At 33.1% G+C, this 27,566-nt stretch overlaps 3 protein-coding genes and 1 long non-coding RNA gene across 6 annotated transcripts; 3 read left to right on the top strand and 1 right to left on the bottom strand.

Annotated features, from left to right (window-relative positions):
- Positions 1 to 1,836: 1,836 nt before the first annotated feature.
- Positions 1,837 to 11,209, top strand: LOC100785619 (kinesin-like protein KIN-14I). 3 transcript variants are annotated; one of them, XM_041006654.1, is made up of 24 exons: positions 1,837 to 2,151; positions 2,602 to 2,834; positions 3,299 to 3,371; positions 3,526 to 3,657; positions 3,740 to 3,978; positions 4,097 to 4,427; positions 5,226 to 5,325; positions 5,409 to 5,590; positions 5,704 to 5,819; positions 5,965 to 6,067; positions 6,353 to 6,505; positions 6,610 to 6,756; positions 6,879 to 7,079; positions 7,864 to 8,028; positions 8,113 to 8,217; positions 8,332 to 8,463; positions 8,547 to 8,741; positions 8,853 to 8,979; positions 9,089 to 9,291; positions 9,417 to 9,599; positions 9,839 to 9,934; positions 10,068 to 10,265; positions 10,429 to 10,700; positions 10,832 to 11,209. In XM_041006654.1, exons 2-24 carry the CDS (start codon positions 2,677 to 2,679, stop codon positions 11,022 to 11,024), a joined length of 3,804 nt encoding a protein of 1,267 aa, XP_040862588.1. In that variant the 5' UTR covers positions 1,837 to 2,151; positions 2,602 to 2,676; the 3' UTR covers positions 11,025 to 11,209. The 3 variants fall into 3 exon arrangements, with proteins under 3 accessions (XP_040862588.1, XP_006590765.1, XP_003538921.1); XM_006590702.4 differs by having other exon boundaries at positions 1,838 to 2,151; positions 8,323 to 8,463; XM_003538873.5 differs by having other exon boundaries at positions 1,839 to 2,151; positions 4,100 to 4,427; positions 8,323 to 8,463.
- A 1,610-nt stretch (positions 11,210 to 12,819) lies between these two features.
- LOC100792133 (2-oxoglutarate-dependent dioxygenase DAO) lies at positions 12,820 to 14,781 on the top strand. The gene is made up of 3 exons (XM_003537655.5): positions 12,820 to 13,302; positions 13,619 to 13,934; positions 14,360 to 14,781. Exons 1-3 carry the CDS (start codon positions 12,965 to 12,967, stop codon positions 14,603 to 14,605), a joined length of 900 nt encoding a protein of 299 aa, XP_003537703.1. The 5' UTR covers positions 12,820 to 12,964; the 3' UTR covers positions 14,606 to 14,781.
- A 1,957-nt stretch (positions 14,782 to 16,738) lies between these two features.
- On the top strand, positions 16,739 to 18,726 carry LOC102663817 (2-oxoglutarate-dependent dioxygenase DAO-like). Its single transcript, XR_003263372.2, has 2 exons — positions 16,739 to 17,209; positions 18,087 to 18,726. It is a non-coding gene; the product is annotated as a 2-oxoglutarate-dependent dioxygenase DAO-like (long non-coding RNA).
- Positions 18,727 to 19,335: 609 nt separating this feature from the next.
- Positions 19,336 to 22,914, bottom strand: LOC100784558 (probable L-type lectin-domain containing receptor kinase S.5). Its single transcript, XM_003538872.5, has 2 exons — positions 21,468 to 22,914; positions 19,336 to 20,449 (listed from the first exon to the last, which is right to left on the bottom strand). Exons 1-2 carry the CDS (start codon positions 22,723 to 22,725, stop codon positions 19,632 to 19,634), a joined length of 2,076 nt encoding a protein of 691 aa, XP_003538920.1. The 5' UTR covers positions 22,726 to 22,914; the 3' UTR covers positions 19,336 to 19,631.
- Between the last annotated feature and the right edge of the window lie 4,652 nt (positions 22,915 to 27,566).

Genomic DNA, 27,566 nt, shown 5'->3' with positions numbered 1-27,566 from the left:
ACCATTGATTCCTTATCCCTTTGCAATCTCTAGAAACTCTTGTTTTTTTCATTTCCCCCCCCCCTACTTTATTCAGGCCTTAGCCGGCACAATTGCCATATGGCGAGGTGCAACTTTGGCTATTAAGATCATACATACATATCTTTATTGGTTAATGATTTCGACTCTCTAACTCTGAACGGGCCCATTTTATTTTCTTATTTGTTTACATATCTATATATGGTTCTGTGTCATTTATTATTATTACAATTATTATAATGCACATTTGGAGACAAGTTGGCATTAAGATTTATCAACTAGTTTCTCTAATAGTGCACTCACAAGCAATGATAAGTGTGTGCTTCTCAGAAACATTTAAAATTTTACAGTGTGATATAATGTATCACTGGAAATGTTTAAAATTAAAAATTAACTTAAAATTTTAATATTATGAAATTTACTTTATTTGCACAAAGAAATATAACTTGGAAGGTAATATTGTGGGTGAAGTGTTAGTGCGAGTCATCTCAGAAAGATAAAATGTAGATACTAATGATTAAAATTTTAATAAGAAAGAGTTGGGGGAAGGGAGAGGTTGGGATTGCGAGTTCAATATTTTGTATATTTTAATAAATATTTAAATATTATTATTTTTTAACCTATTTGTTTTCCACTTCAAACACCGTTTGGAGTTGTTTTTGGAGTAAGATTTTTCCAAGGACAAAGGTTTTTCTTTGATAAACATTTTCGGGCTGTGTCACGTTTGTGTTGAAAAGGAAAATAAATAAATAAAATATATTAATACTCCACACTTTTGCAGATTGTACATGATACTACATTTTTTGTGCTACATAGACCATAGTACTACCTTTTTTTTTTTTTTTTTACTTACCACCCTTACAGTTACAGAGATTATTGTAGAAATTAAAAAAGACATAAATATATGGTATCCGCCGAATAAATAAATGAAACTAAAAAAAAAAAACTGTTTCTAATGAACTGTCTTTACTTTATCCTCAAATCAATGGTTTTGGCTTCGGTTACAGGATGCAGAAAGTCAATAATTGGGTGAAATAAATGATTTTAATTTATTTGGTATGATAAATTTTACTACTGCCATTATTGCTTAAATATACAAGTGAATATCTTTAATAAATTTAAATATTAAGATGAGACCCACACAGCCTTGTGCTAGAAAGTGAAATGTGAGAGAACCCAGCACGAATTTTTGGGTGGCTTCTTCCCGCCGGAGACTGACAGGGACGAATTTTGCACAATGCCTGTGGGGCCCACTCTGGCTTGTTCAAATTACGTATTCATTATTTCCACATTTTATATTGTCATAATCATACGGCACACATATATTAAAATAAAATATTCTTTAACACGAAAAATTAAAATATTAAGGTCATTATATACAGTGTTATAGCTTCACAGGGTAAAAAAAAAGGTTATCTTTCGTATGATTAATTTTGAATAAAAAAATATATATTGAGTTTATATTTGACAAATTTGATGAAAAAAAATATATTGAGTGTTAGCACTTAGCATTACTTTGATTAACAACATCAACAATCAGTAATCATATCACACGGATATATTTGAAATTATTACATCATTGCAGTTATATGATACGAAGAGTTTTAATTTTAATTTGCCCATATGGAGTGGCCATAACCATATGTTCAGCAATGGCATACTATATCATAGGAAATATTTTATGGCTTTTTTTTGGTCGAATTGATTATGGGTATTAGCTCTGCAAATTTTATAAAGATACTTCAATTTCAATTAAATAAACATAGGAAGCACGAATTATAGTAAATGTTAAATTATACGAATGTGGGTATGTGCATCATGTATGCATCTCATTCATCTCCCTCATCTCATAGATTCTGTGTTTTTTCCTTTATGTGAAGCTTGTTTTTTTGAGTGAAGAAGAAGAAAGTAGAAAGTGGTTCGAGTTCCCAAAAAGCCTTGGTGTTTAATAATGCTCTCGTGACTTTCTCTCACTTTTTTGTCTTTGCCCATCAGTATAAGCTTCGGTCTCAAATCAAAAACACTCCTTTCTTTCATTTACAACCAAAAATCCACTCTCATTGACTTCACCCCAGATCTCTGTCTCTCTCTTTCACACACAAAATCCCATATAGTCTCATTACTCTTTCAAAGGTTGGATTTTCCTTCTTCTTCTTCTTTTTTGTTTGAGTTGGTGAATATGTGGGTAGTGAAACCAAGGTACTTGGAAATGCTCAAGCTTCTGACTTTTGCCCATCTTGTCTAGTTTAATGTTGAAGCATTTCGGTTTCTGGGGTTCTCTGTCTTTGCCCTTCATTACCTTCTGCATGTTTCTGAAAAATTTCAGGAATATCCATTTTTTCAATGCATTTGTTGTTGCTTTGATGGTTTGTTGGTGTCTGTTAATAGTTCAGACTGTTTTTTAGGCTGCAATTCATAGGCTCCATACTTGATTATGTTGCTAGTCTGTGGGAGGTTCTTCACTTATCAGTTGTCACACATTAACATTTCATATCTGATTCTATTTCTGAATAAATAGAGCTCAGGTAGTGTATCTGTGTATGTGGTGTAATTGTTACTTATGTTTCAGTTTTTATCATGCAGTGGAGATTGGAGGAGACTAAAGAGAAGCAAACTTTGTTGCTTTGACTAGTTTCACTTTGTTTGTTGGCAAGCAAAATGACAATTGATGTGCCACCATCCAGTGGCCAAAGTGTGAGGACAAATAGATCTTCCTTTAGTTCTAGCAATGGCAATGAGGCTACCCCCGTTCACAACTATGCATCTGTTAGCAATGGTGATGGCTATGATAGTGAAGGCTCCAATTTCGCGCCACCGTGAGTATTATCATTTCTTTTGGATATATATTGGAGTTTATTCAAATAAGTATTTACAATCTTTTGTTTAGTAACCCCTGGTTTGATAGATATGAGCATCTTATGATTTGGGAGGCTCATGTTAGCAGATATTGAGCTCTGAAATGCTAGAGAAAGGCAAAATTTCTTAATTACAGAAGCAAATTTTACATATAAACCATTGCATTATTTTTACACTACTTCCTTTTTTATCTCTGCAAAAGTCGATCTCACACTGCATTTGAGACTTTATTTGTTGCAACTCTAAGAAAGTCATTATCATGTTTTGTTGTATGCAGTTGAACTTGATTCTGTTTTTAATTGGCAATACATATTATGCTTTTTCCCTTGAACTGAGTGGCTAGTTAATGACAAAGAATGAATTTTCTGTTCACCCATATGCAATTCTTCAATTTGTAATTTTGTATTTTATTTGTATGTTGCAGTACACCAACCACTCTATCAATGGCTATTCCATCAGAACTCGCTGGTGCTGTACCCTTGATTGATAGATTCCAGGTTGGACTATTCATAATTTTCTTAAATAGTTTTGCTTCCCTAGCAATATGTGTCTCAATGAGTTTTGTCCAAGTTCTTGCATCAATGGTAGTTTTTAGTTTCTAGGGTTAATTATGTGCATGATCATTTGTTATCTGAATGTTGTATGTTATAGGTGGAAGGATTCTTAAAATTGATGCATAAACAAATTCAATCTGCTGGAAAACGTGGATTTTTTTCTAAAAGATCCGTGGGCCCTCAAGTTCGAGAGAAATTTACATTTGAGGACATGCTTTGTTTCCAAAAGGTAACCAAATACCAATGTTTCAATAATAAATGATTAATTCTATTCTTAGATTCTAGAAAAGCTAATTCGCAAATTACTGCAGGATCCAATACCTACATCATTGCTTAAGCTGAATGGTGACTTGGCAAGCCGAGCAACAAAATTATTTCAAATAATTTTGAAATATATTGGAGTTGATTCATCTGATCATGTAACTCCAATAAGCTTAGAAGAACGAGTTGAGCTTGTTGGTAAACTATACAAGCAAAGTTTGAAGCGTTCAGAGCTCCGAGATGAACTCTTTCTCCAATTATCAAAACAAACGAGAAACAGCCCTGAGAGGTATCTAAGTTTCTTCAGTAGTGTGTGTCACACTTCATGTTTTCTTGGACTTTGTATTGAAGCTGAATATTTGCTGTGGTTTGCATGCTAGTGATTAATACTGTTTTGGTCTGAAAAGCAGGGAATACTTGATTAAAGCATGGGAGCTAATGTATTTATGTGCTTCATCCATGCCTCCTAGCAAAGACATTGGAGCTTATCTATCAGAGTATGTTCATAATATGGCATATGGTGTGACTGCTGATCCTGAGATCCGAGCCCTTGCATTAAATACATTAAATGCTTTGAAGCACTCTGTCAAGGCTGGTCCTAGACATATAATACCTGGGCCTGTTGAGATCGAAACTCTGTTGACAGGGAAAAAGCTTACAACTATAGTGTTCTTCCTGGATGAAACATTTGAAGAAATTACATATGACATGTCAACAACAGTTGCTGATGCTGTCGAGGTTCTTTGAAACCTTTGTATGCTTATATGATATATTTCCTATAGGCTGTAGCACACATTCTAACTGATGCAGATGTACTGATGTGCTTAACATCTATGGAAGAATGAGGAAATTGAAATATGTTAAGCAAATAAATTGCTGTAAAGTTTAAGCATGACCCCAAAAATTTCCTTATCTTTTGGGAAAGTGAGGTTTTGCCAATACGTGACTTCCTGTGGTGGTTAAGATGTCATCTTTACTTTTTGTTGAAGAAATAATACAAATCAACTTAGTTTGCAAATGTGCCTTGTTTTTTGTTGGACTGTATGCTTTGTAAAACTATTATGGTTATATTTATGGATGTGTGATGCACAGAATGATTTATACCTTAATAGATGGAAGGGTTTCACTTAGTGAACTTTGCTTCATATACCACTAATAAGAAAATTTTGTTTGTAGCAGATCAATTTAATTATGATTATGACTTAATTGCCCTTCGGTTTTCTGTCTTAGACATAGGTTTAGTTTGGATAAACTTCTTAAATACTTATAGGAGAAGAAACAAGGGTAAATTGAATCAAACTTCTCCTATAAGTTGAAACTGATGTATACACTTTAAGTTAAAACAAGAGAGCTTCCAAATAGGGTAAAGTGTATAAGTTGATTTTAACCTATCACTGATGTTTTATTCCTTTTACTGCCTTATTTTCTTTTTCCATAAGTGCTTGTTAAGAAGTTTATCCAAACTTGGCCATAGTCATTTTTCTTTGTCTGAATTTTAAATCATTTTATTCATTAATTAACTTACATTTGCTTCAGGAACTTGCAGGGATCATTAAACTGTCAACATACTCAAGCTTTAGCTTGTTTGAATGTCGTAAAGTTGTTACCAGCTCTAAATCACCTGATTCTGGGAATGGCATGTCCTTTTCCACTCCTTTCTTGTTAATATCATTAACTTGCTGAGATGAGTAATCTAACAGCTCTTTTTTTGTTACTCAGAGGAGTACGTTGGGTTAGACGACAACAAATATATTGGGGATCTCCTGGCAGAATTTAAGGCAGTGAAGGATCGAAGTAAGGGAGAAATATTGCACTGCAAACTAATTTTCAAGAAAAAGTTATTTCGTGAATCAGATGAAGCTGTGACAGATCCAATGTTTTTGCAGTTGTCCTATGTACAAGTATGTCTTTTTGTTTCTGTTCTATCAATGAATAAGAGTATATCTTGTTATTGAATAAAACTGCAATTACCTTCAAGATATTACATCATTGGTGCATGGATGCTTTGTTACAGTTGCAGCATGACTATATTTTGGGTAATTACCCTATTGGAAGGAATGATGCAGCCCAGCTTTCTGCATTGCAAATCTTGGCTGAGATTGGATTTGTTAGAAGACCTGAATCATGCGCGTTAGTGATTTTCGATGTTCATCTTGTTATGAACTTTCTCTCAATAGTATTTAGCTTCTCTTGATTGATGTTCTGGTTAGGGAACTTGTCATTTTTTTCATTTTCTCTTGCCATTTTAAATAACTGAGATTTTTGTATTGATCAGTGACTGGAATTCATTTTTGGAGCGATTTCTGCCTAGACAAATAGCAATGACTCGAGCAAGACGGGAATGGGAGTTGGACATTCTTTCTTGTTATCATTCACTGGTATGGGTCTGGGTCTTGGATACTTTCCAAGAGCCCAAGCCTATCTGTTTATTTTTCTTTAACATTTGATCAGTGATAAATATGATTTGTTTATTCTTTTTGTAGCTTGTGTTATTCATTTTATTTCAAACCATTCACTGAGCATCTCACAAAGTCAGTTTCCACTCATGTATCAGACTATCAGTTTTAATCATGGAAATCAATATCTGCTTCAAGTATACCTATTACATATGATGAAATATGCCGATTTTCTGCCTTGTCTGATTTAAGATGTTCTCTTCACAGGCGCATGTGACGAAAGATGATGCTAGACAACAATTTCTTCATATATTGAGAACACTTCCCTATGGGTTTTCCGTTTTCTTCAATGTTCGCAAAATTGATGATCCTATTGGACTATTGCCTGGGCGAATAATATTAGGAATCAACAAGAGAGGGGTAAGACTAACATGATTTAAATTTTAAGATTATAAGGTTTAAAATTTCTTTTTAAAAACGAATTGTGCTTTTAATTGAATGTTTTTTTAATAAATTATTCCCAGGTCCATTTTTTCCGTCCCGTTCCAAAGGAATATATGCACTCTGCTGAATTGAGAGACATAATGCAATTTGGAAGCAGCAATACTGCAGTATTTTTTAAAATGCGGGTTGCAGGTGTTCTTCACATATTCCAGTTTGAAACAAAGCAGGTATTGGCATGTTCAGGGACACTGTACTCTTCCTAGTTCTTAATTTCGACCTTTGGACTTGACTCATATCTTCATTACTTTGAAGTTATTTTATTTTATTGGTATTTTATCATTCTTTGAAGGGAGAAGAAATTTGTGTAGCTCTTCAGACACACATAAATGACGTAATGTTGCGACGCTATTCCAAAGCTCGATCTGCTGTGGGTGAATCTTTGAATGAAGACACTTCTAATGATTTTAAGCCTTCTAATTTGGAACTATCTGAAAAACGTCTTCAAGAGTTATCAAAACTTGTTGAAGAATCTCAAACGAATGCTGATCAAGTAAGTCTAAGCTTCTAATGTATGTTATTGGCTTGATTTGGATTTTGGATAAACTTCTCAATAAGTAATTATTGTTATAGGAGAAGAAAAGTGGAGATAAAATTAATTGAACTTCTCTCATAAGTTAAAATCAAGTTATGCACTTCAGCTTTTGGATAAGTTAGATGATGTAGCTTCTAAAAAAGGTAAGATGCATAAGTTGGTTTTAACTTTTGAGAAAAATTTGATTTATTTTATTGTTTTATTTTTTTTCTTTTATAAGTGCTTATTGATAAGTTTATCCAAAATGGATCATAGTATTTTATGTAGGACATAAATTCCAAACTGAACCATTAAACTTAAAGGTCATTTCTTTTATGAGTTATTGCTTAGTAAAAGAAACCAATTGGGTTTGTTTGCTTCCCTGTGAAGAGTAAAGAATGCTTTTCATCCTAATTTGGCTTTAGGCTAGAGCGCTAGCTACAAAGCTCAAAATTGAGTTTTATGCTAGATTTCTTTTTGTAGATAAAGAAACCAGTTTCTTGCATGAAATTATGTAAAGACATGGTATGTTAGATGCACCAACTTTTGATACGGGTGCCATGTTTGCTTCGGCTTAAACTTTGGGAAATAATCATCCTTTTTTTCCTCAATAGTGCCTCAGAAAGCTGTCAAAAAATGTGAATGTTTTTTCACTATAAGTCAACCAAACACACATACGTTCGGCCACCATTTTACTGTTGGACTGTAAAATGCTTATTTCTTAGTCATTAGTTGTAATATTTTTAAATCATGTTGAATTTAGTTGCTGGATAAATTGCGTGAGAAGCAAAAACAAGAAGAGGACATGCTACAAGAATTAGAGGGCTTACAAAGATCTTTAAGAGCTGACAAGCAGAGTCTTGCAGAAGTTACAAATGACCGTGACAAACTTAGGTCATTATGTGAAGAAAAAGATAAGGCACTTCAGGTAAAAGTCTTAACTCTTCATGGAATCATTCTTATTTTAATCTTTGCATTATTGACTTGTCTTAATGATTATGCAATCTACTAGGCTGAAATTCTAGAGAAAAGAAACATGGAAGCAAAGATGGCAGAGTTGAGTAATCTGGTTACAGAGAACACTACCAAAAAGGACCACACTCAAACAAATAACCAAGTAAGATGCCTTTTGAAACTGGCTATTCATTTGTTCATTCCTTCCTGATTAATATAGACATTTTTACTTTTAATTTATAAATTTTGGACTTTGGTTTGTGGTAAGGTGTCACAGAAACTCGAAGATGACCTAAAACTATGTAAAGGTGAGTTGCGTGTAGCTGAAGAAACTATCAAAAACCTGAGAAGTAATAAGTTGATTTTGGAACAGAAGCTATCTGAGCTTGAGAAGAAGAGTGCTGAAGAGGTAACATAGATTATTGGAACTCTGTATTTTAATTAAAATCCTATTTCTTAATCTAAAATGACTTGGTGGTGGTTATAATGCAGGCTAGTTCTCTTCAATGGAAACTTGAGCAAGAAGGCAAAACTCTGAACTCTAAAGTATATGACCTTGAACGAAAACTGGATGCGTTTAGACAAGAATTAAGTGTGGCTGAGTCTACAGTCTCGGTCAAAGACTCTGAATTGGCTGCATTGAAGAACAATTTAGATGAACTAGAAGAATTGAGAGAAATGAAAGAGGTTTTGATACTCTTATTTTTATCATCACTTTTCGGTCAGCATGCTGTGTGCATTCACCTTAGGTGTATGAATTTAAAAAAAAATTTATAAATTTCTATTTGCTTCATGTAGGACATTGACAGAAAGAATGAGCAAACAGCTGCCATACTGAAGATGCAAGCAGTTCAACTAGCTGAAATGGAATTGCTTTATAAGGAAGAGCAGGTTCTCAGAAAGCGATATTTTAATACCATAGAAGGTGGTGGACAGAATTTATTTATACCAGAAATATTATGTATCTGTGAATTTGTAGATTTACATATATAACTGACATAATAACTACGTTGGATTATGATTCTTTATTTCAGATATGAAAGGCAAGATAAGAGTTTATTGTCGGTTAAGACCTCTTAGTGAAAAAGAGATTGCAAGCAAAGAAAGAGATTCTCTTACTACTGTAGATGAGTTTACAGTTGAGCATCCGTGGAAAGATGATAAACCAAAACAACACATATATGACCGTGTGTTTGATGGTGATGCCACTCAAGAAGATGTATTTGAGGATACAAGGGCAAGTCTTAGTATAACAAATTAAAGATCCTAGTTTTTTGCTTTAGATAATATGTACATTGAAATAGATTTAATATTTTTCTATACTCATTACTAATGTTTTTCTTTTGGACATTTGCAATGCAGTACTTAGTGCAATCTGCTGTAGATGGTTATAATGTTTGCATATTTGCTTACGGTCAAACTGGTTCTGGGAAGACTTTTACAATCTATGGAGCTGAAAACAATCTTGGACTTACCCCTCGTGGTACTGCAGAACTTTTTAGAATTTTAAGGAGAGATAGTAACAAGTATTCTTTCTCGTTGAAGGTAACGATTGTGAAATGGCAATTATTGAATATTTCTCTCTACATTTTATAAATTTGATGTCATTAAACCCACTGAATGTACAAATAATTATTTTGGATAGCTAAATGATAGATTATTAGTTTTTCCCTTTGTCTTTCAATGGGTATAATGTTGAGCGACTTAACCAGAACAAATCACGAGATTTGCAGTAGCATGTGTTTGTTGTCTGATCTAGACTTCTTTTTGTATGTATGATGCAGGCATATATGTTGGAATTATATCAAGATACACTTGTAGATCTTCTGTTACCGAAGAATGCAAAGCGTTTAAAATTGGATATTAAGAAGGATTCCAAGGTGATTATTCTATTTTGTGGATGTACATTTCCATTTCTAGATATTTTGTTCAAGTAGAATTAACATAGTTTATTTATTATATTCATGAATTGCACTTTCTGGTTGCAATTGTTTTATTTTACTCTTATTTTAGGGAATGGTAGCAGTAGAAAACGTAACAATTGTGCCAATTTCCACCGTGGAGGAGTTAAATAGCATGATACAGAGGGGGTCTGAGCAGCGACATACATCAGGGACACAAATGAACGACGAGAGTTCAAGATCTCATCTCATACTATCAATTGTCATTGAAAGTACCAACCTTCAAAGCCAATCAACTGCAAGGGGAAAGGTATTATTGTACATTACTTGTATTTTACCTTTGAATATCAGTATGAATGTTAGTATACCATATTCTTCCTTTATTATGTAGCAATTCGAAACATAAGTATTGTATGACCTCGAGGCAATGTGGATTTTAACTTTTTATGTTGGATTTGTCATTTGTCATACAGTTAAGTTTTGTGGATCTTGCTGGCTCAGAAAGAGTAAAAAAGTCTGGTTCTTCAGGTAGTCAACTTAAAGAAGCTCAAAGTATCAACAAATCATTATCAGCACTAGGAGATGTTATTAGTGCTTTGTCTTCTGGTGGTCAACACATACCTTACAGAAACCACAAGTTAACTATGTTGATGAGTGATTCACTTGGGGGTAATGCCAAAACCCTCATGTTTGTGAATGTATCTCCAGTAGAATCAAGCTTGGATGAAACACATAACTCTCTAATGTATGTTTTTCTTATCCTTGTTTTCTTGAACTCTACAAAGTTCACTTCCAAATCTTTTAATAGTTTTTTTTTTTTGGCTAGTATGTATTCTCTTAGTGTTCTAATAATCTTTATATTTTATGCTAATTCAGGTATGCGTCACGAGTGAGATCAATTGTGAACGATCCGAGCAAAAATGTTTCTTCCAAAGAGATAGCTCGACTAAAGAAAATGATTGCATATTGGAAGGAGCAAGCAGGTAGGAGAGGAGACGATGAAGATTTGGAAGAAATCCAAGAAGAAAGACAAACTAAAGAGAGGACTGATGGTAGGCATTCTATGTAGTAACTCTAGGCAAATAGGAACACTCACAAATAGCCCACAAAACAGGATTTTGAAATGTTTTGTGATCAGTTCCCACTCAACAAGATAGCACAGGCTTGATAGGTTGTAATTTTTCTGAGGGATGCAAGATGTATAGTTGAATTATGTACATATATTTTTAGTATTTTAACTCGTTCACATATAAATATGACTCTTGTTTAAAAAAAAGTATTAATGACATGTTATTTTATATTTTTTTTAAAAATATGTTTCTACATAAAAAGAGTCAAATAGAAAGAAGAAAGCTAAATAAAATACGAGAATGTGCAGTCGAGAGGTAAAACTTGAGTTATGATATACAGAAACTTGAATTAGTAATTGCGTGCAATTGAGAAAATAAAATATATCTTTGGGTCAGTTCAGAAGAGAAGAAAAAAAGAAAAGAAAGTGACCTGAGGTGAAAATTTTGAATTAAAATAGAATCTAAAAATATGGATCTCATTTTATTTTACTATTTATTTCTTTTCATTTTTACTCTTTTTCCACACAAAGGAAAACACCAAGTAGAGATAAAAATATGTAGCCTTTCTCTATTATATATTATATATTATATTGTTTTTGACAGCATATATTATATATTGTTATAAATTAGTGTTATATGCTAACTTACCTTTTTATAATTTAAATAATGAAAGCGATGGATAAATATACAGGAGACAAGGGTTTACTTTTGAATTTCCTGTCGGAGTAAAACCGGAACAATTTCCCCTTTGCACGTGCTACATGTATTGAATTTGTTTACGCATCTTAACAACTTTACACGCAAACGCAACAAATAAAAATCCTGATTTTTTAAAGATATCATTTTTTTTCGTTTTCTATTAAAATTACACATTTCAATATAAACATGTAATAATCAATACAATTTTCACTATATTGTTCACATTCCATTGTTTAAAATAATTTGTTTAAATTATTTTTTATCAAAGAACACAATACATATCAAGTAAATTAGCCAAAAATCTAATGGAGACGTTTGTTTCATAGATAATTTTTTTTTGCTTTGAAATTTTTTTTTGGACATGTAACATCATAATATTATTAAAAATGTGTTTGATTAACTATTAAAATTGGTTAAAATTATTTTCATATTTACATGTTTAGTTGAATTATTTTTTCCTAGAAATATATATTATAATTATTAAAATATCTTTATTATAAAAGCTCTCTTACGCCGTCCCTTGTTTTATCCCCATGTATTCGACGATGAGAAATAAGAATTTCCTATTAAAAAATGAGCATGGGAGGAGAAGGAAAAATTATCCTAAAATATAGAAATTGAAGTGACGGTAAATCATTGCAGAACATTAATTTAACATGAAAAAAATTTAAGCACGAAGAAATAATAAGAAAGTAGTGGGATAGTAGTTAATAAAATGGTATATATGAATTTTTACTCAGGAAAAAATATTCATGTCACATGGAAATAATTTTTCTTCACCTCGTTTGTCGGAACTAAATATAGATAGAAGCGTGAGATTATATCTTTCTCAAGAGTAAAATATACTCAAAATTAAATTTTTTATGATCTTACAACAAACTGAGATAATTTTTTTATCATCTATTTCCAAAAATAACTAAATAGTTCATGAAATAAAGCTCTCAAAATAATTGTACTAGCAAAAATAAATTGGTTTGACGGTGAAAAAAAACAAAAAAAAGAAGTTATTAGCATCTACTAACAATCTAATAAATTGACAATTAATATTTGTGAATAAAAAGAAATATGCTTCCAACTCAAGATTAAGAAGATTAAAAAAATAGAAAAAGGAAAGATTCTATCAGGACGGTCAAAGTCATTTTCCCCCATCTTTAATTAAGCACACACATGCTAATCAAATCAAAATTAAAATTAGTTACAACAAGAAAAAGAAAAAAGCAATAGAGATAGAAGTAGAACTATGGAGGAGACCATTCCAGTGATTGATGTGGAGAAGATTAATTCTGATGAAGGAGAATGCAAGAAGCTAAGAGAAGCATGTGAAAGATGGGGTTGTTTCAGGATCATTAACCACTCTATTCCTGCAACCCTCATGGCTGACATGAAAAAAGTCATTGAAGCTCTTCTTGATCTTCCTATGGAGATCAAGAAGCGCAACACAGAAGTCATTGCTGGCAGTGGTTACATGGCACCAAGCAAAGTCAACCCTTTCTATGAAGCCTTGGGCCTCTATGACTTGGGTTCATCACAGGCTATGCACAATTTCTGCTCTCAGCTTGATGCTTCACACCACCAGAGGTTTGTTTCACTTCCTCTATGCCTCGATCTCTCTCATCTTCTTTTCTGGATTTACTTGGTGGTAATGTTAGATTTAATCAACATGATTAAAAAAAATAACTCATGATTTGGGTAAAATTTATTTGAATAGAGCTTATAATTAAATCCATTACATAAATATTCATGTAATAAACGTCTATTAAGTATGTATTTAATGGAAGCAACAGACGTGATCCCTCATTTCTTTTGCCGTCCATGGTTTTGATATAGCACACTGTATAGTACACAAAGGGACAACTTGAACTTGGTATTGGCTTTTTTGGGTTGATTTTGACAGGCAAATATTGGAGGCATATGGCCAAGCCATTCATGGTTTGGCAGTGAAAATAGGACAAAAAATGGCTGAATCTCTAGGCGTACTAGTTGCTGATTTTGAGGACTGGCCATGCCAGTTCAGAATTAACAAATATAACTTCGCCCCAGAAGCGGTAGGGTCCACTGGTGTTCAAATACACACTGATTCAGGCTTCCTAACTATTCTTCAAGATGATGAAAATGTTGGAGGCCTTGAAGTGCTCCACAGTTCTACTTCTTTTGTGCCAATCCCTCTTTTCCCTGGATCCCTTCTAGTCAATCTTGGAGATATTGCTCGTGTAAGTATATGACAATCAGTTTAGATTAAAGGCCGGTTCAATACACACTCAAGAAATGAAAATAAAGTAAATCATGATGAAATTTTTTAATTAAACTTGTGTGTAAACAAATATGAATTTTATATTATTTTATTATTTACTTTTTTTTCTTTTCACTTTCTTTCTATGCAAATGAACACACCTTAAAGGCTGCAAAATGCTACATGGCATTCTGATTAATTAAGAAATTTAAAATAAATTTTTTTTATTGAGATGCATGTAATTATACTACTTATAATATTTTTTACATTTCTTTATGATTTTTATAATATTTTTTTTATTTCTTAATTAATACTCTTATGAGACTGGTTAGCCATAGATTATAAAAACAATTGCACTTGTGGTATTATTGAAATTTTAATAAATGTATGCATATGCATATGCAGGTGTGGAGCAATGGAAGGTTTTGCAATTTGACACACCGGGTACAATGCAAGGAAGCGACCAAACGTTTTTCAATTGCTACATTTATGATAGCACCCAGGAATAGGAATGTTGAGGCCCCAGCAGAATTGGTGGACCATGATCACCCACGTTTGTATCAACCTTTTATTTATGAAGACTACAGGAAGCTCAGAATTAGCAATAAGATGCACACTGGTGAAGCCCTGGAGTTATTACGCTTGGCCTAGTCATAGCAACTAGGATTTATTTAATTGGGAAAATAATACCCCCACTTTTCAGATATTTATGTCTTTTTTTGCCAATTAATGGGGGAAATAAGTGACCAACTGCTAAATAACTCAACGACACCTTATGAGGGAGGAATGGTTAGGTAAACTTTCGAATTCAAATGAACTTATAAAGATATTCCCATTGAATTTCATTGATAAAAAAAATGACCCCATGCCCGCCTAGCACAATTGACAATTCAATCCAGTTTTCATCAACAATAGTATGATCAATTCTAACATTTAAAATTCGATCCCATATATGTTCTAAAATGTTTATAGATTATTGATTGATGTAATAACTAATTTTCTCGTGGACAAGGATGAACGTGTCAGGTAACCATCACTGATTCACTGTACGTAGTGTATTTTTTGAACTAGACTAAAACTGATGAAATAAAGAAAGAGACAAGCACGAGTGGTAGTGTATTTTTTAAACAAGAAAAACAGAAGAAAGAGAATAAAGATTAGCTCTACTGGTATGGCGGTGGCAAGCACACACAAGACATATAGCGTCTTTCCCGCACACAAAAATCGTTAACTGGTTAAGTCTGTCTTCATTGGTGTGGGGTCAAAGGTCAAGGAAGCATATCAATTAAATTTAATTATCTCTTTAATTAGTTCGAATCACTTTCAGGACATAAATTAAGAAAAAAAATCAGTTATACAGTTTGAGAATATATATTAAGTACTTCTTGTGGGCTTTTTTCTTCTTTTCTTTAAATGTGTGATCATTTTATTCCGCACAAGTCATTAATATTAAAACTGTTTTTAAGTTTTACATAAAACGTTGCATCTCACCTAATGAGTTTTTTTTCTTTCTGTATTTTCTAGTAAATAGTTGTTTTTAAATATTTACGTGATAAAAAGAGAAAAAATATTGAGAGAAATAACCAACTTTAATGATAATTGCTTATTTTACGTTATGATGTGTATGGAGGAGGAGTACCATGAAAATTTAAGATGCTATTATTTCTTCAAACAAGGTTATTTGTCTTAATGTTCCTTGTCTAACTTAAAGAAGAAAGGTGAAGTAACGTAAGAGATTAATTAAGAGAGAAAGTGCGAATCATAATTTAAGTAAAGTTACATTAACTAAAAAATATATATAATAATTACATGCATTATAAAATATTAACTCAATTTTTTATATTCAAATAATGAAAGGGAGGGATAAATTGGAAGACAGAAAAGGAGTCCTTTTGAATTTCCTGTCAGGTGTCAACAGTAAAAAAAAAAGGAACAATTTCCCTTTTGCACTTGCTAATGATCGATTGATAGGCCTTGGCCTCTTGGGTTGAATTTGTAACCCCGTATTGATAAATGATAGCGTAGACCCATACGCAACAAATAATAGTCCTAATCTTTTGAAGATATCATCCTTTTGCATTTTCTAATAAAACTACACATTCGAAAATAAACATGTACTTTGCACTATATTGAGTACATGGCTTCCAGAATTTGAAATTAATTTTGCCAAAAATATTTCCAAACTTTACACTAAGCAGACACAATATATCAAAGTACTTAGATTAGCCAGAGATCTGAAATCCAAAACAATTGTTCTAGCATGTATCAATTATCAGGATTAAGAGTGCAGAAAAGGAAAGATGCTACCAGACAGACCCTCCCTTATGTCATTGTCCCCCGATTTTTACAATTAAGAGCAGACAATTCAAAATTGGCTCCAAAAGGAATGTATTAATAAAGGCGATCTCTAAAATGGTATATTAACATCCATGAATATAATAAATGAAATATAAAAGAAAAACTAATAGAAAAAAAAAAGATGGATTCGATTAGTAAGAAACAACAATATGAATTTGACTTCCGTTCCTTATGTTAGAACCTTAGTATTAATATAGGTAATTTCTAAAATAGCAAATTAATATCTATGTTAGGTAATCTCTAAATTAGCATATTAACATTTATGAATAACTTATATTGACAAATGGTGTAAGACTCCGTTATATTTCATTTAATTCTCATAATGGTGTAAGATTTTGTTATATTTAATTCTCATATTTAATTTTTTTTATTAATATAATAAATGAAATATAAAAGAAAAAAAAGACTTATAGAAAACAAAGGTTGATTCGGTTACTATTTGAAGGATTCAAGTAACCTAAATTTTCTTTTATAAAAAAAAGAAGAAGAAAACTTTTAATTAAAATTGTTTAGATAGATGTGTGAATTGATTGCCCTGTATCTATAAATGTGTAGTAGTGCAAGTCTTTTCCCTTCATCCTTGCCACATCCACAAGAACAAAAAACAATAGCTAGAGATAGAAGAAGAAATATGGAGGATACTTTTCCAGTGATTGATGCGGAGAAGATTAATTGTGAGGAAGGGGAATGCAAGAAGCTAAGAGAAGCATGTGAAAGATGGGGTTGTTTCATGGCTGACATGAAGAAGGTCGTTGAAGCTCTGGTGGTTACGTGGGACAAAATGCATTCAGCACTTTATATGAGGCCTTGGGTCTCTATGACTTGTGTTCCTCACAAGCTATGCAGATTTTCTGTTCTCAACTTGATGACTCGCTCCACCAGAGGTTCATTTCCTATGTCCCACTCTAGTCTCTTCTTGTCTCTCATTTTTCTCTATCTCTTCTTTTACTGTTTCTTTTCTAATTGTAAAATATGAAAATAGTCTCTCATTTTAATTTAATTTATACTTTTAGTCTCTAAAAAAAAGTTTAACTGATGTTAATCTCTTTGTGGCTACTAATGTGACTGTCACATAAGTTTAACTATTAGAGTTAAATAGGAGAGACAAAAATATGATTAATTTTTTTAAGGAACTAAAAGTGATAAAATAATATATAAAAACATATTTTATCCTCCAACTATAGTAATTTGTTGTACATGACTGCATTACATGTAGTTGTTAGGTTTATGATACATCATACATGTGTTCATTCAACTTAGCTTGGATCACTTTAACATGATGTAACAATTTACAAAATCATGCCATGCAAAACACACACACATACACACAATATAAGAATAATTTTAGTTTTCTCTTTTCTAACTAGAATAACTGCACTTTTACAGGCGTGTACTGGTCAGCCTTCAATTCTAACTAGAATGGTGGGTGTGGTAAAAAAAAATCTAAATTGAATGGATTAGATCAATTGATCTCCAATTTTCAAATTAGCTTTAAGTATAAAAAAAATCAACATGTATATATACACCATGTGTATAGTGTAACGTTGATTTTGGAGGTGTCTGAAAGAACCTATAAAAAAAACTTATTTAAATATATAAAATAAATAAATTTATTTTATTGAAGATCTATCCGTCACTCTATTTACTTACAGTCCATGGTTAGGATATTTGGTATAGTTTATATATCTTACTTTGTTCCCACAAACGGACAACTTCACGTATATATTGACTTTTTTGAAGTGTGAACGGTTGTTGATTTTGACCATTAATTAAGATTCATCGTTTAGCAGTGAACATAGGACAAAAGATGGCTGAATCTCTTGGCCTAGTTGTTGCTGATTTCGAGGACTGGTTATGCGAGTTTAAATTTAACAAATATAAACTTCAACCCAGAAACAATCGGAGTTCCAATACACACAGATTCAGGGTTCTTAACCATTCTCAAAGATGACGAAAATGCTGGTGGTCTTCAAGTGATGAACGGTTCTGGCTCATTTCTGCCAATCCTTCCTTTCCCCGGGACCTTCAATGCAAGGAAGGGAGCAAACGTCTTTCAATTGCTACATTTATGTTGAGGCAACAGGCGAATTGGTGGACCATGATCACCCACGTCTGTATCAAGCTTTTAATTATGAAGATTATAAGGAAACTCAGAGTTAGCAACAAGGGGATGCCCACTAATGAAGCCCTGGAGTTGTTCCGCTTGGCCTAATGATAGGAACTAGGTTAGGACTTAGGAAGGGGAAATGTATGTCTTTGTTTTGCGTAGAAAGGGCAAATTAATGGTCATATTTTAAGTAACCAACAAACTATGCTAAATAACTCGACAAGACTTCCGAGTGAGGAATGAGTGGGTAAACGTTTGAATGAGTATTTAAATGGTAAATTTAACTATATGTGAATTTTTTAAATCTCGACCTTAATTGTCTTGTTTCTATGTATTCGATGATATATAGATTTCTTACTTCTTAATGGACATTGAATGAAGATCTTACTTTCACAAAGGATTAACTTGAACGGAATGGATTTCTTACTAATGCACGTTGAATGGAAAGTCTACTTTCACAAAGGATTTACAACCCGGCCTCTTCATTAAAAGAAAAATATAAAAAAATAAAGCCAAATTATATTTTGTTTGGTCTTTAAAATATCACTTTTTTTTTATTTGAATTTCATATTTTTAAAAGGTTAAAATCATTCATTGTGAAATTGTTTCATTTTTATGTAATCTTTTTGTCAACTTTATTTGTGATTAGAGATGAAAGCAATTTGGTAAAGTAAAGTTTGACCGCAAAATCTTTATTTTGTAGTAGTAAAGTAAAGACACCCTTTTCATTTCTTTCACATCATATCTCGTAAAAATTTATCATTTTTCTTCTTTATTTCTTCATCTCTCTAACTGTGACGAACATTTGATCGTCCAACACCAAACATTGTCCCTTATAAAAGCCAGATACCTTACAAGAAATTTTAAAAAAAAATAGTGAAACTAAAACATGATTTAACAAAAAATTATAAGAATGTAAAAAAATACCGAATATCTTATTTCATCAAAATTTACAGATATATGCACCCCGATTTCATTCCTTTCCAATCAAAATTAGAGGGAAAAAAAAGAAATTACAAGAGAATCTATACTTGATTACTTAAAAATCAAAATCAAATTAAGAATTAAAAAAAGGAAAAAGTCTGAATAAATTTTCTTCCGTTTTTGTTTTCAGAGGAAGAAAATTTAACTTAGTGGAAGGGCTGACCAACATAAACACAAAAAACAAAAAGAAAAAGAAAAGGTTGTTTTCAAAGAGGGGATCAAGTTGTTTTAGATCAGAGAGTTGCTATCAGAGAATTGAACATGCATAGAATGTGTGTCACTGCTCATGGGTGTGTACTCAGTTGTTGTAGTTGGTGTTGTGAGGTCACTTGCAGGGCTTGAAAGATCCATAGCTGGCCACACAAAAGCTGGCTTGAAAGGTGGGACATGAGGCACATTCACTGAACCAGATATGATCTGAACAATTGTTTGCATCTTTGGTCTCTCACTTGCAATGGGGTGAGAGCATGCCAGTCCCAATTTCAGAACCCTCTCTGCCTCTTCAACCACACAACCATTCCCAAGTCTCGGATCCACTGCATCCAGTATCCTTTGCTCACGATGCAGGTGCCATACCCAATCCACCAAGCACTCATACCCCTCATTCTTTGTCCATGGTCTCTGACCACACACCACCTCAAGAAGCACTGCTCCAAAACCATAAACATCTGATTCCCTTGTCGCCCTCCCCGTGTGAAAGCACTCGGGCGCAATGTACCCCATTGTGCCATGCACTCCTTCCATCTCTGCATAGGATGTTTTGTCGTTCTCCAATGCCCGCGCCAAGCCGAAGTCGCCTAACCGGGCATTGAAGTCCGAATCCAGCATGATGTTGCTGGCCTTGAGGTCTCTGTGGACCACTTTCTGATCATACTCATTGTGTAGGTAGTTCAATGCAGAAGCCACCCCTGTTATGATCTTGTACCTTAGAGGCCAACTTAGTGGGGTTGTGCTGCTACCTTCCTCACAGAAAATGTGGTTGTCCAAACTACCATTAGGCATGTAATCGTATACTAAGAGCAGGACCCCATTTCTGTGACACCATCCTGCATTAATTTTTTTTAATCAAAGTCAGATGCTTAAACAGAACATTATATAAATTATAATAAGATTACAAGAGTACGTAGAGAAACTATTGCAATTGACCTCTTGTTTGATTTGTATTACATTAGTTGGCAATGCTTGTAAGTCAAGGCAAGGTATATGGGTAATGCCTTATCATTATGGAATTGAAGATAAGATAATGACTTCCGGATTTTATCTTACTATTAAAAGATTTAGGCCGGCCGGATGGTTAATAATTAATTTACTTGTGACTTGGACCTCAACTAGAAGATAGTAAATTTCAGTTGACCGTATAATAAGATAAGATTATGTTAGAAAATTCATCTTATACAAAAAGTTGAAAATTAAGTTGGCACTTTTGGGTAGGTGAAGGAAGCCTCAAGGCTCTATGAATCATCATTATCATCTTTGGCTGGGACCAAAAGGCAGAGAAAGAGAAAGGTTATCTGCCAGGAGCAGTTAATGTTGACTACGGCACAATTTAAGGTCACTTCCGAAACAAAACGAATCCGTGACCCAAATACGGAATCATATATACCTACGGTACTGTACTCTGGATCAAACACCACAAGAAAAAGGGCATTTTTGAACTAGTCTTACTCTTCGGCTTTGTGCATCAGAGCATGTGCAAGTGCAACCACGTTCAGTATTTGAATGCACAAGGATGGATGATCAAGAAAACCATAGCTGGTCAACGTTGTCAGCGAATACGTGCCCGACACTACAGAATTTAGCAATAATTGCCCCTAACTAATGTAATGCTGTAGATTGGTTTCAAAGATTCCTTAAGGATGACGATGATGATCTGGACAGAACCACTAACGGATCTAGATCCTAAATTCCTAATAACTCGAATTTAGGACGCGTTCATGAAAGTGATAACCAAATCCAACCTAAACCAAATTATAAATGTTCATTACGAAAATAAAATGCAAGCATTAATTGGAAATAATTAAAAAGAGAGAGAGAGAGAGAGAGAGAGAAATTAAATGAACTAACCCAGTAAGCGAACAAGGTTTTTGTGACGGAGGCGATTGATAATGGTGAGTTCAGCCAAGAAATCATCAGTGCTTTTCATCTTATCTCTGGAGAACATCTTAACCGCCACTTCCAAATTCTCCTTGGGAAGTGTCCCTCTGTAAACGACGCCGTATCCACCCTGTCCAAGCTTATGCTTCTCATCGAACTTATTAGTCGCTTTCTTCAGTTCCTGATACCTAAACTCTCTGGGAGTTCCAGGTAGACTCTTGAGAGTTCCCAAAATCTGAGACTCATTTCCCCTTTTCTTCTTTTTCAACCAACAAACCCACCCAACAACACCCGCCACAATAAGAACCACCATAGTCAACCCTACACTTAAACCAATCTTCAACGCTTTTCCAATTCCATTCTTTTTAGGAAAAACCTCAATGGTAATGTTCCACCTCAGCACGCAGTTTAGTTCAACGTTGTCACCGGTGGAAGCAGAGAACCCAAAATAAGAAACCTTGTTAACAACTTGTTTAAGATCTAGAGGGGAACTCAAAACCGGCTTAGCCGGTTTCGCAACTATGGGAGCATCCTTATCAGGCTGCTCCGCGATGTACACGTCAATCTCCTTCCGGTCACCGTCGTAATCCACCCACAGCACGTGGAAGCGCGTGACGTTAGGCGCGATCTCGAACCCCAAGGGAGTCAGAGAAACACTAACGTTGGACCTGACGCTGTTAATGTCTAACCCGATGTGGTTGTCGTCGGGGTCGAAGTCCTGCTTCACGGTGTCAAGTTCGACGGCGACGAATTTGTTTGTGGCGTTACCGTCGGTGGCGGCGTTGGTGAGGCCGAGGAACTGGCCGTGGCTGTTGTTAGGGACGGTGGTAGAAGCCGTGATGAGGAAGGTGATGCCTTCGCCGGGAGGGTTGTTTTGGGGACGGAAAACGTTGATGAGAAAGGAGGTGTTGAAGGAAACGAGTTTTCCGTTTAAGTTGTCGTCGTTATCCCAGAGGGTGAAGGGGTTGTTGAAGAAGATTCTGCCGGAGTGGTTGGCGAGGGAGACGTTACCGGTGCTGTCCGGAGTTACTTGGAGGGCGCCGAGGTTGATGGCGGCGCTGGGCAGCACCGTCAAGGTGGTGAAGTCGGACTGGTTGAAGGGACCGAAAAAGTAGGTTTCCTTTTTGAGAATCTGGGCCTGGGAAGTCGCCGCCGGGAACAGGAGGAGGATGGCGGTGACGGCGGAGAAAGCGCACATGGGGTGGTTGCTGCATTGAAGGGGAAACATGGCGAAATATATTTTCTTAAATCTTACTAATTGATGCTGATTTATTTAACTGTTGCTAATTGTCTCCCCTCGAGTGAAATGAAGGATGGGAACTATGAAGGTGCTAAGTGATAACTATTGTGTTTAGATTTGAATTAGGGGCTTTCTAGCTTTGTCTTCTTTATACGCAAAAGAATATAAAATTCAGAATCAACCTTCTATATATAGTCTTACTTTTGGAAAATATTGACAAATAACATTGAATGAAGAAAAAAAAAATCATCCACCATACAATTATCTTTGCCAAAATCTATAACATTTGATTAAGAGGTATAAATTATTATTATTTATCTTAATCTTTATTAGTATATTGATTAAATCTGAGTCATGCTATACAATTATCTTAAATAAAACTATTTTCAAATATTTTTTTATTATGCAGGAGGAGAAAATATTCACTAATTTTTGTGGAAGACTAATTTTCATAATATCATCTTTTTTTTTTCTATTTAACATATCTGACTCTGATATTAATTTAAGAGAGTTGAATTCAATTTTGCTTACACTAATATAAGATTAGTTATTAACAAATATTTTGGTTTGAATAGAATTTTTGGTGTCTCAGTTTATTTTTTTTAGTTTTAATTTTTCTTTTTTACTTTTTGAAGTGTCTAATAAACTTTCACTAAGAAAGATATTTTAAGGGATAAAAGTGAGAATTTTTAAACTTAAGAAACTAAATCAAAACCAGAAATTAAAAAGAGGATTAAAATTATATTTTATTGAATAAATAAATATTGTAAAGTATTATTTATTATATTTTACATATAATTATTAATTGATGTTTTAAGTTAATATCTTTACAACGCTTATTAGTAAGATTGTTTGTCTAATTTATGACAATTGTGTCTTTAATTTGAAGACCTGTAATCCAATGCGCACCGTGTGCTTCTTTTTAACTCTTCCTCTTTGGGGAAAAAAAATGCCTTTGTTGACAGAAAGAGCCATTTGAATTTTGAAGATAATAATATCATAACATATATAACCACTGCTCCAACGTTGATGTTATGATGTATTATTGTATTTGCATGTGGTCTTTTAGCTTTAGCATGTGGCCTAATACAGTTGTTTCCGATTCGTGATAAGCTTTAGAATTAATTTCATTTTCTTTTAGGCTTTTGGCACAACTTGGTCATAGTTTAATATTTAGTGGGACCGTTGACGCTTTAATACGCTTTCTTATACATAGAAATATATTTTTTGACAAAATAAAGATTAATATTACATTGATTAATAGTTTATTTCCATTAAATAAAAAAATCACATTTAAAATAAAATTATAATTTTAATTAGATAAAAAAATAAAAACACTCAAACTCTCTTAAAAAAATCTAGTAATAGATAGATTAAACAAAATAGATACTATTAGAATAAAAAGAAGATAGATTATTAATTATCTTGTAATAAAATTATTAATTAATTCTATATAAATACAAGGCCGTATCTAAAAATATTAGAACATGAGGTAAAATCTATAAAAAAAAATTAATGGAATATTAATTATTATTTTTTATATGAATAAATTATAATGATCATTTTCATGGTTTCTTTGTTATTACAGAGGACACTCTTATTCTTTTAAACCCTGTATGAAATATCATAATTGTTGATTTTTCAATTTATCGGTCATTCTTTCATGTTTTTTTTTTAAGTTGATTACATTGACCATTATGTGATTTGTTTTATTATATTTGTCATCCTTCTTTTTTTAGGTGTTGCTTTAAAAGTAAATTATAATGACCCCTCTTTATGATTTGTTTTTATTATAGTGGGCATCGTTGCTTTTTTTTAACCTACAAAAAATATCTTAATTGTTGATTTTTTGTTTCATTAACCATCTTTTGATGTTTTTTTTAAACTACCCTTTGATGTTTTAGACATGAGGAGCATTAGTTCGAGACCGTCACGTGAGGAGCAAATGGTTTTAAATGATTTTTGTTTTTTGAAATGTTCTTTTTAACTTTATAATTGTTTTATATTAAAATGACTATCAAGAAATACATATCCGTAAAATAGTTCACATTACATTTCAACAAGCTGAATCAATATTTAAAAATTAATTAAATAAACCCAAAAAATTACATGTAATTAAGTATTCAAATGTGTACCAACAAAATTCTTCATGTCACTATTTAAAAATCATTTTATTTTGCCTTTGTTTTTCTTTCATAAATAAATGTCTTTTTTTCCTTCTTTTATTAAATTTACTAGCAAAAGTTTCATTAAGTTAACAAATGAGATTAAAAGTAATGTCAAAAAAGAAAAAGGTGACTAGTATAATAAAAGCAAAACATAGAAATAATCATTGTAATTAACTAAAAAAACATTAAAGGGTGGTCAGTGAAACGAAAAATCAACAATTATGATATATATCTTGGAGGATTAAAAAAATAAGGATGTCCAGTGTAATAAAAATAAATCATAAGAACGATCATTGTAATTTATTATTTTATATTAATCAACTAACCTTGTGAGTGTAAAAATAATTTAGCAATAATTTATAATTATGTAATTATAATATTTCCCTCTCCATTGATAAAATAGGTAATATATTTGATATAAATTATAAATAAAAATAAAAATTAAATAAGAGAAAATGTTGAACAATAGAACCTATAAATAAAGACACAATTACTTGTTAATATTTTTTATTGTAACAACTTGATATAAGTCTTTTTCAAAAAAAGAAAACTTGATACAAGTCACATGTTATTTATTTTTTCAATTCACTTCAAGTCTTTATAAAATAATAAAAATAAAAGGGAAAAAAAGAAAAAAATTAAGTATGAAATAGTGAAGATAATTTGAAGCTTCACATGAGTCCGTGGGTGAATAAACCTCTGCTCATGGTCACTCCACTTAAGCCAAACATGATCGAAAGGCAAGTTGACCTTGTTGGCCGAGATGTTGTACTCGTATTGTGGTTTTTTTTATGTATGCCACATGAAACAATATTTTTGACTTAAAGTTATCAAATTCATGAGTTTAATTTATTAAACTCGTGAGAGTTCCATAAACTCGACTCGTAAACTTAACTCATAAACTCGTAAGAATCCACTTTAAATAAAAATAATAACAAAATGTTTATAAGTAGCATACCAATTAAACATTTAAACAATATAGTAAAGTAAAATAGTAAATCATAAATTTCACAATACTTAAATAACCAAGTCTAGTAATGCATCACTATTAGATAATAACTTGCAAATGTTAAAGTAGTAGTAGATCATTCTCATTGAGGGTTTGATGTTATTAGAGAACAAAAGTTTAATTTTATTAAATGTGAGAATTTTTTTATTCAGGAATTTTTTTAACTTGCTGACTCGTTGACTCGGTGGTAAACTCGAGAGTCTACCGAGTTTACTTAGAGTTTATAAAGTCTACTAAAAAGAGAGTGTGCACACGAGTCAACTCGCAGAGGGTAAGTGGACTCGTAAACTCTCAAGAATTAGCGAGTTAACTCGAGAATTTGATAACCGTGGTCATCATTATCGCTCACTCTGCGTTTTATTTGATGAACGATGAATGATGGAAGAATGGAGAGTGAAAACAAAACGAGTGAACCAATAATCAATAATGAAGAAGGACAAAAAAATGAAGTATTAACACAATAAGAATCAATGAATGGAGTGAGAGCCAAGACAACTATATATTTATAGCTTACGCTATAAGACACCCATATGCACATGCATACACGCATGTGCATATATATATATATATATATATATATATATATATAGAGAGAGAGAGAGAGAGAGAGAGAGAGAGAGAGAGAGAGAGAGAGAGAGAGAGAGAGAGAGAGAGAGAGAGAGAGAGAGAGAGAGAGAGAGAGAGAGAGAGAGAGAGAGAGAGAGAGAGAGAGAGAGAGAGAGAGAGAGAGGCATGCATGAGTTGGATGACATCTAAAATTTAATTGATGCAATCTCATTGATGGTTTCACATTGAAAATTATACAAAAAATTAACATATATGCAATTTAGCCGTATAGTGGTGGGACCCAATCATGATTTAACCACTCGCGGTAGAGCATGAGTTGTTCCTTGGAAAAGACCAATTGCTCCTTGGGCACTGTGAAATACATCGCAAATCTTTCATTCTCCAATTCATAGGTTACGTGGCCCTCCCACCAGCCGTTGTTGTGGAACTAGTTGCCAAATTTGAATTCACAATTAGTCTTCGTTGGGGGAAAAGGCAGAGGTGGTGGAGACCAATGACTTCTCTCAACTTCTTCATGATTTTCTCGTCTGCCATGAGGTTGTCGTATTTGACTATGAACCTCTTGGAGGCAAGGCGGTGGATGTCGGTGTTGGTGAATGATTCGCGAAAGCTATCATCCTCATAACTGACTTCGATGACAATGACAAGTTTGAAGAAGGCGGCGGCGATGGAGGCAGCAACAGAGGGATCGCCTTTAGGTTTAGGAGTACAGGCCATCACTCTCCTTAGGAGGCAGCAACGAAGGGGCCACCTTTGTATATTGTGGCTCTTGATGTTTGTCGCATGAAACGAGACTTTTGGTTTACTACTGTCATCATCATCGCTCACTTTGCTTTTTATTTGATGAAAGGTGAATGATGGAATAACGAAAATGAATGGAGAATGAAAACAAAATGAATGAACCAATAATCAATAATGAAGAAGGACATAAGAGCAAAGTATTAGCACAATAAGAATGAAATGAAATGAGGGGAGCGTTAAAACTACTATTTATAGCTTAAATCATAAGATCACACACATATGCATGCACACGTACACACACATACACACATTTTTATTAATGAGTCTAAGGCAAAGGCCTAACT

Source organism: Glycine max, chromosome 11 (assembly GCF_000004515.6).
Source record: "Glycine max cultivar Williams 82 chromosome 11, Glycine_max_v4.0, whole genome shotgun sequence".
Taxonomy (NCBI): Eukaryota; Viridiplantae; Streptophyta; class Magnoliopsida; order Fabales; family Fabaceae; genus Glycine; species Glycine max.
The sequence above is the reverse complement of the archived record's forward strand: the minus strand, read 5'-3'. Positions and strand labels throughout refer to the sequence as shown.

Excerpts from the sequence above, each read along its gene's own strand:
- LOC100792133 (XM_003537655.5), top strand. The coding sequence starts at position 12,965 with ATGGAGGAGACCATTCCAGTGATTGATGTGGAGAAGATTAATTCTGAT. Across the intron at positions 13,303-13,618 it reads GATGCTTCACACCACCAGAG|GCAAATATTGGAGGCATATG; the intron begins GTTTGTTTCACT and ends TGATTTTGACAG. Across the intron at positions 13,935-14,359 it reads ATCTTGGAGATATTGCTCGT|GTGTGGAGCAATGGAAGGTT; the intron begins GTAAGTATATGA and ends ATGCATATGCAG.
- LOC100784558 (XM_003538872.5), bottom strand. The coding sequence starts at position 22,725 with ATGTTTCCCCTTCAATGCAGCAACCACCCCATGTGCGCTTTCTCCGCC. Across the intron at positions 20,450-21,467 it reads AAACCTTGTTCGCTTACTGG|GATGGTGTCACAGAAATGGG; the intron begins GTTAGTTCATTT and ends AAATTAATGCAG.
- LOC100785619 (XM_006590702.4), top strand. The coding sequence starts at position 2,677 with ATGACAATTGATGTGCCACCATCCAGTGGCCAAAGTGTGAGGACAAAT. Across the intron at positions 3,658-3,739 it reads ACATGCTTTGTTTCCAAAAG|GATCCAATACCTACATCATT; the intron begins GTAACCAAATAC and ends AAATTACTGCAG. Across the intron at positions 8,980-9,088 it reads ATATTTTAATACCATAGAAG|ATATGAAAGGCAAGATAAGA; the intron begins GTGGTGGACAGA and ends TCTTTATTTCAG.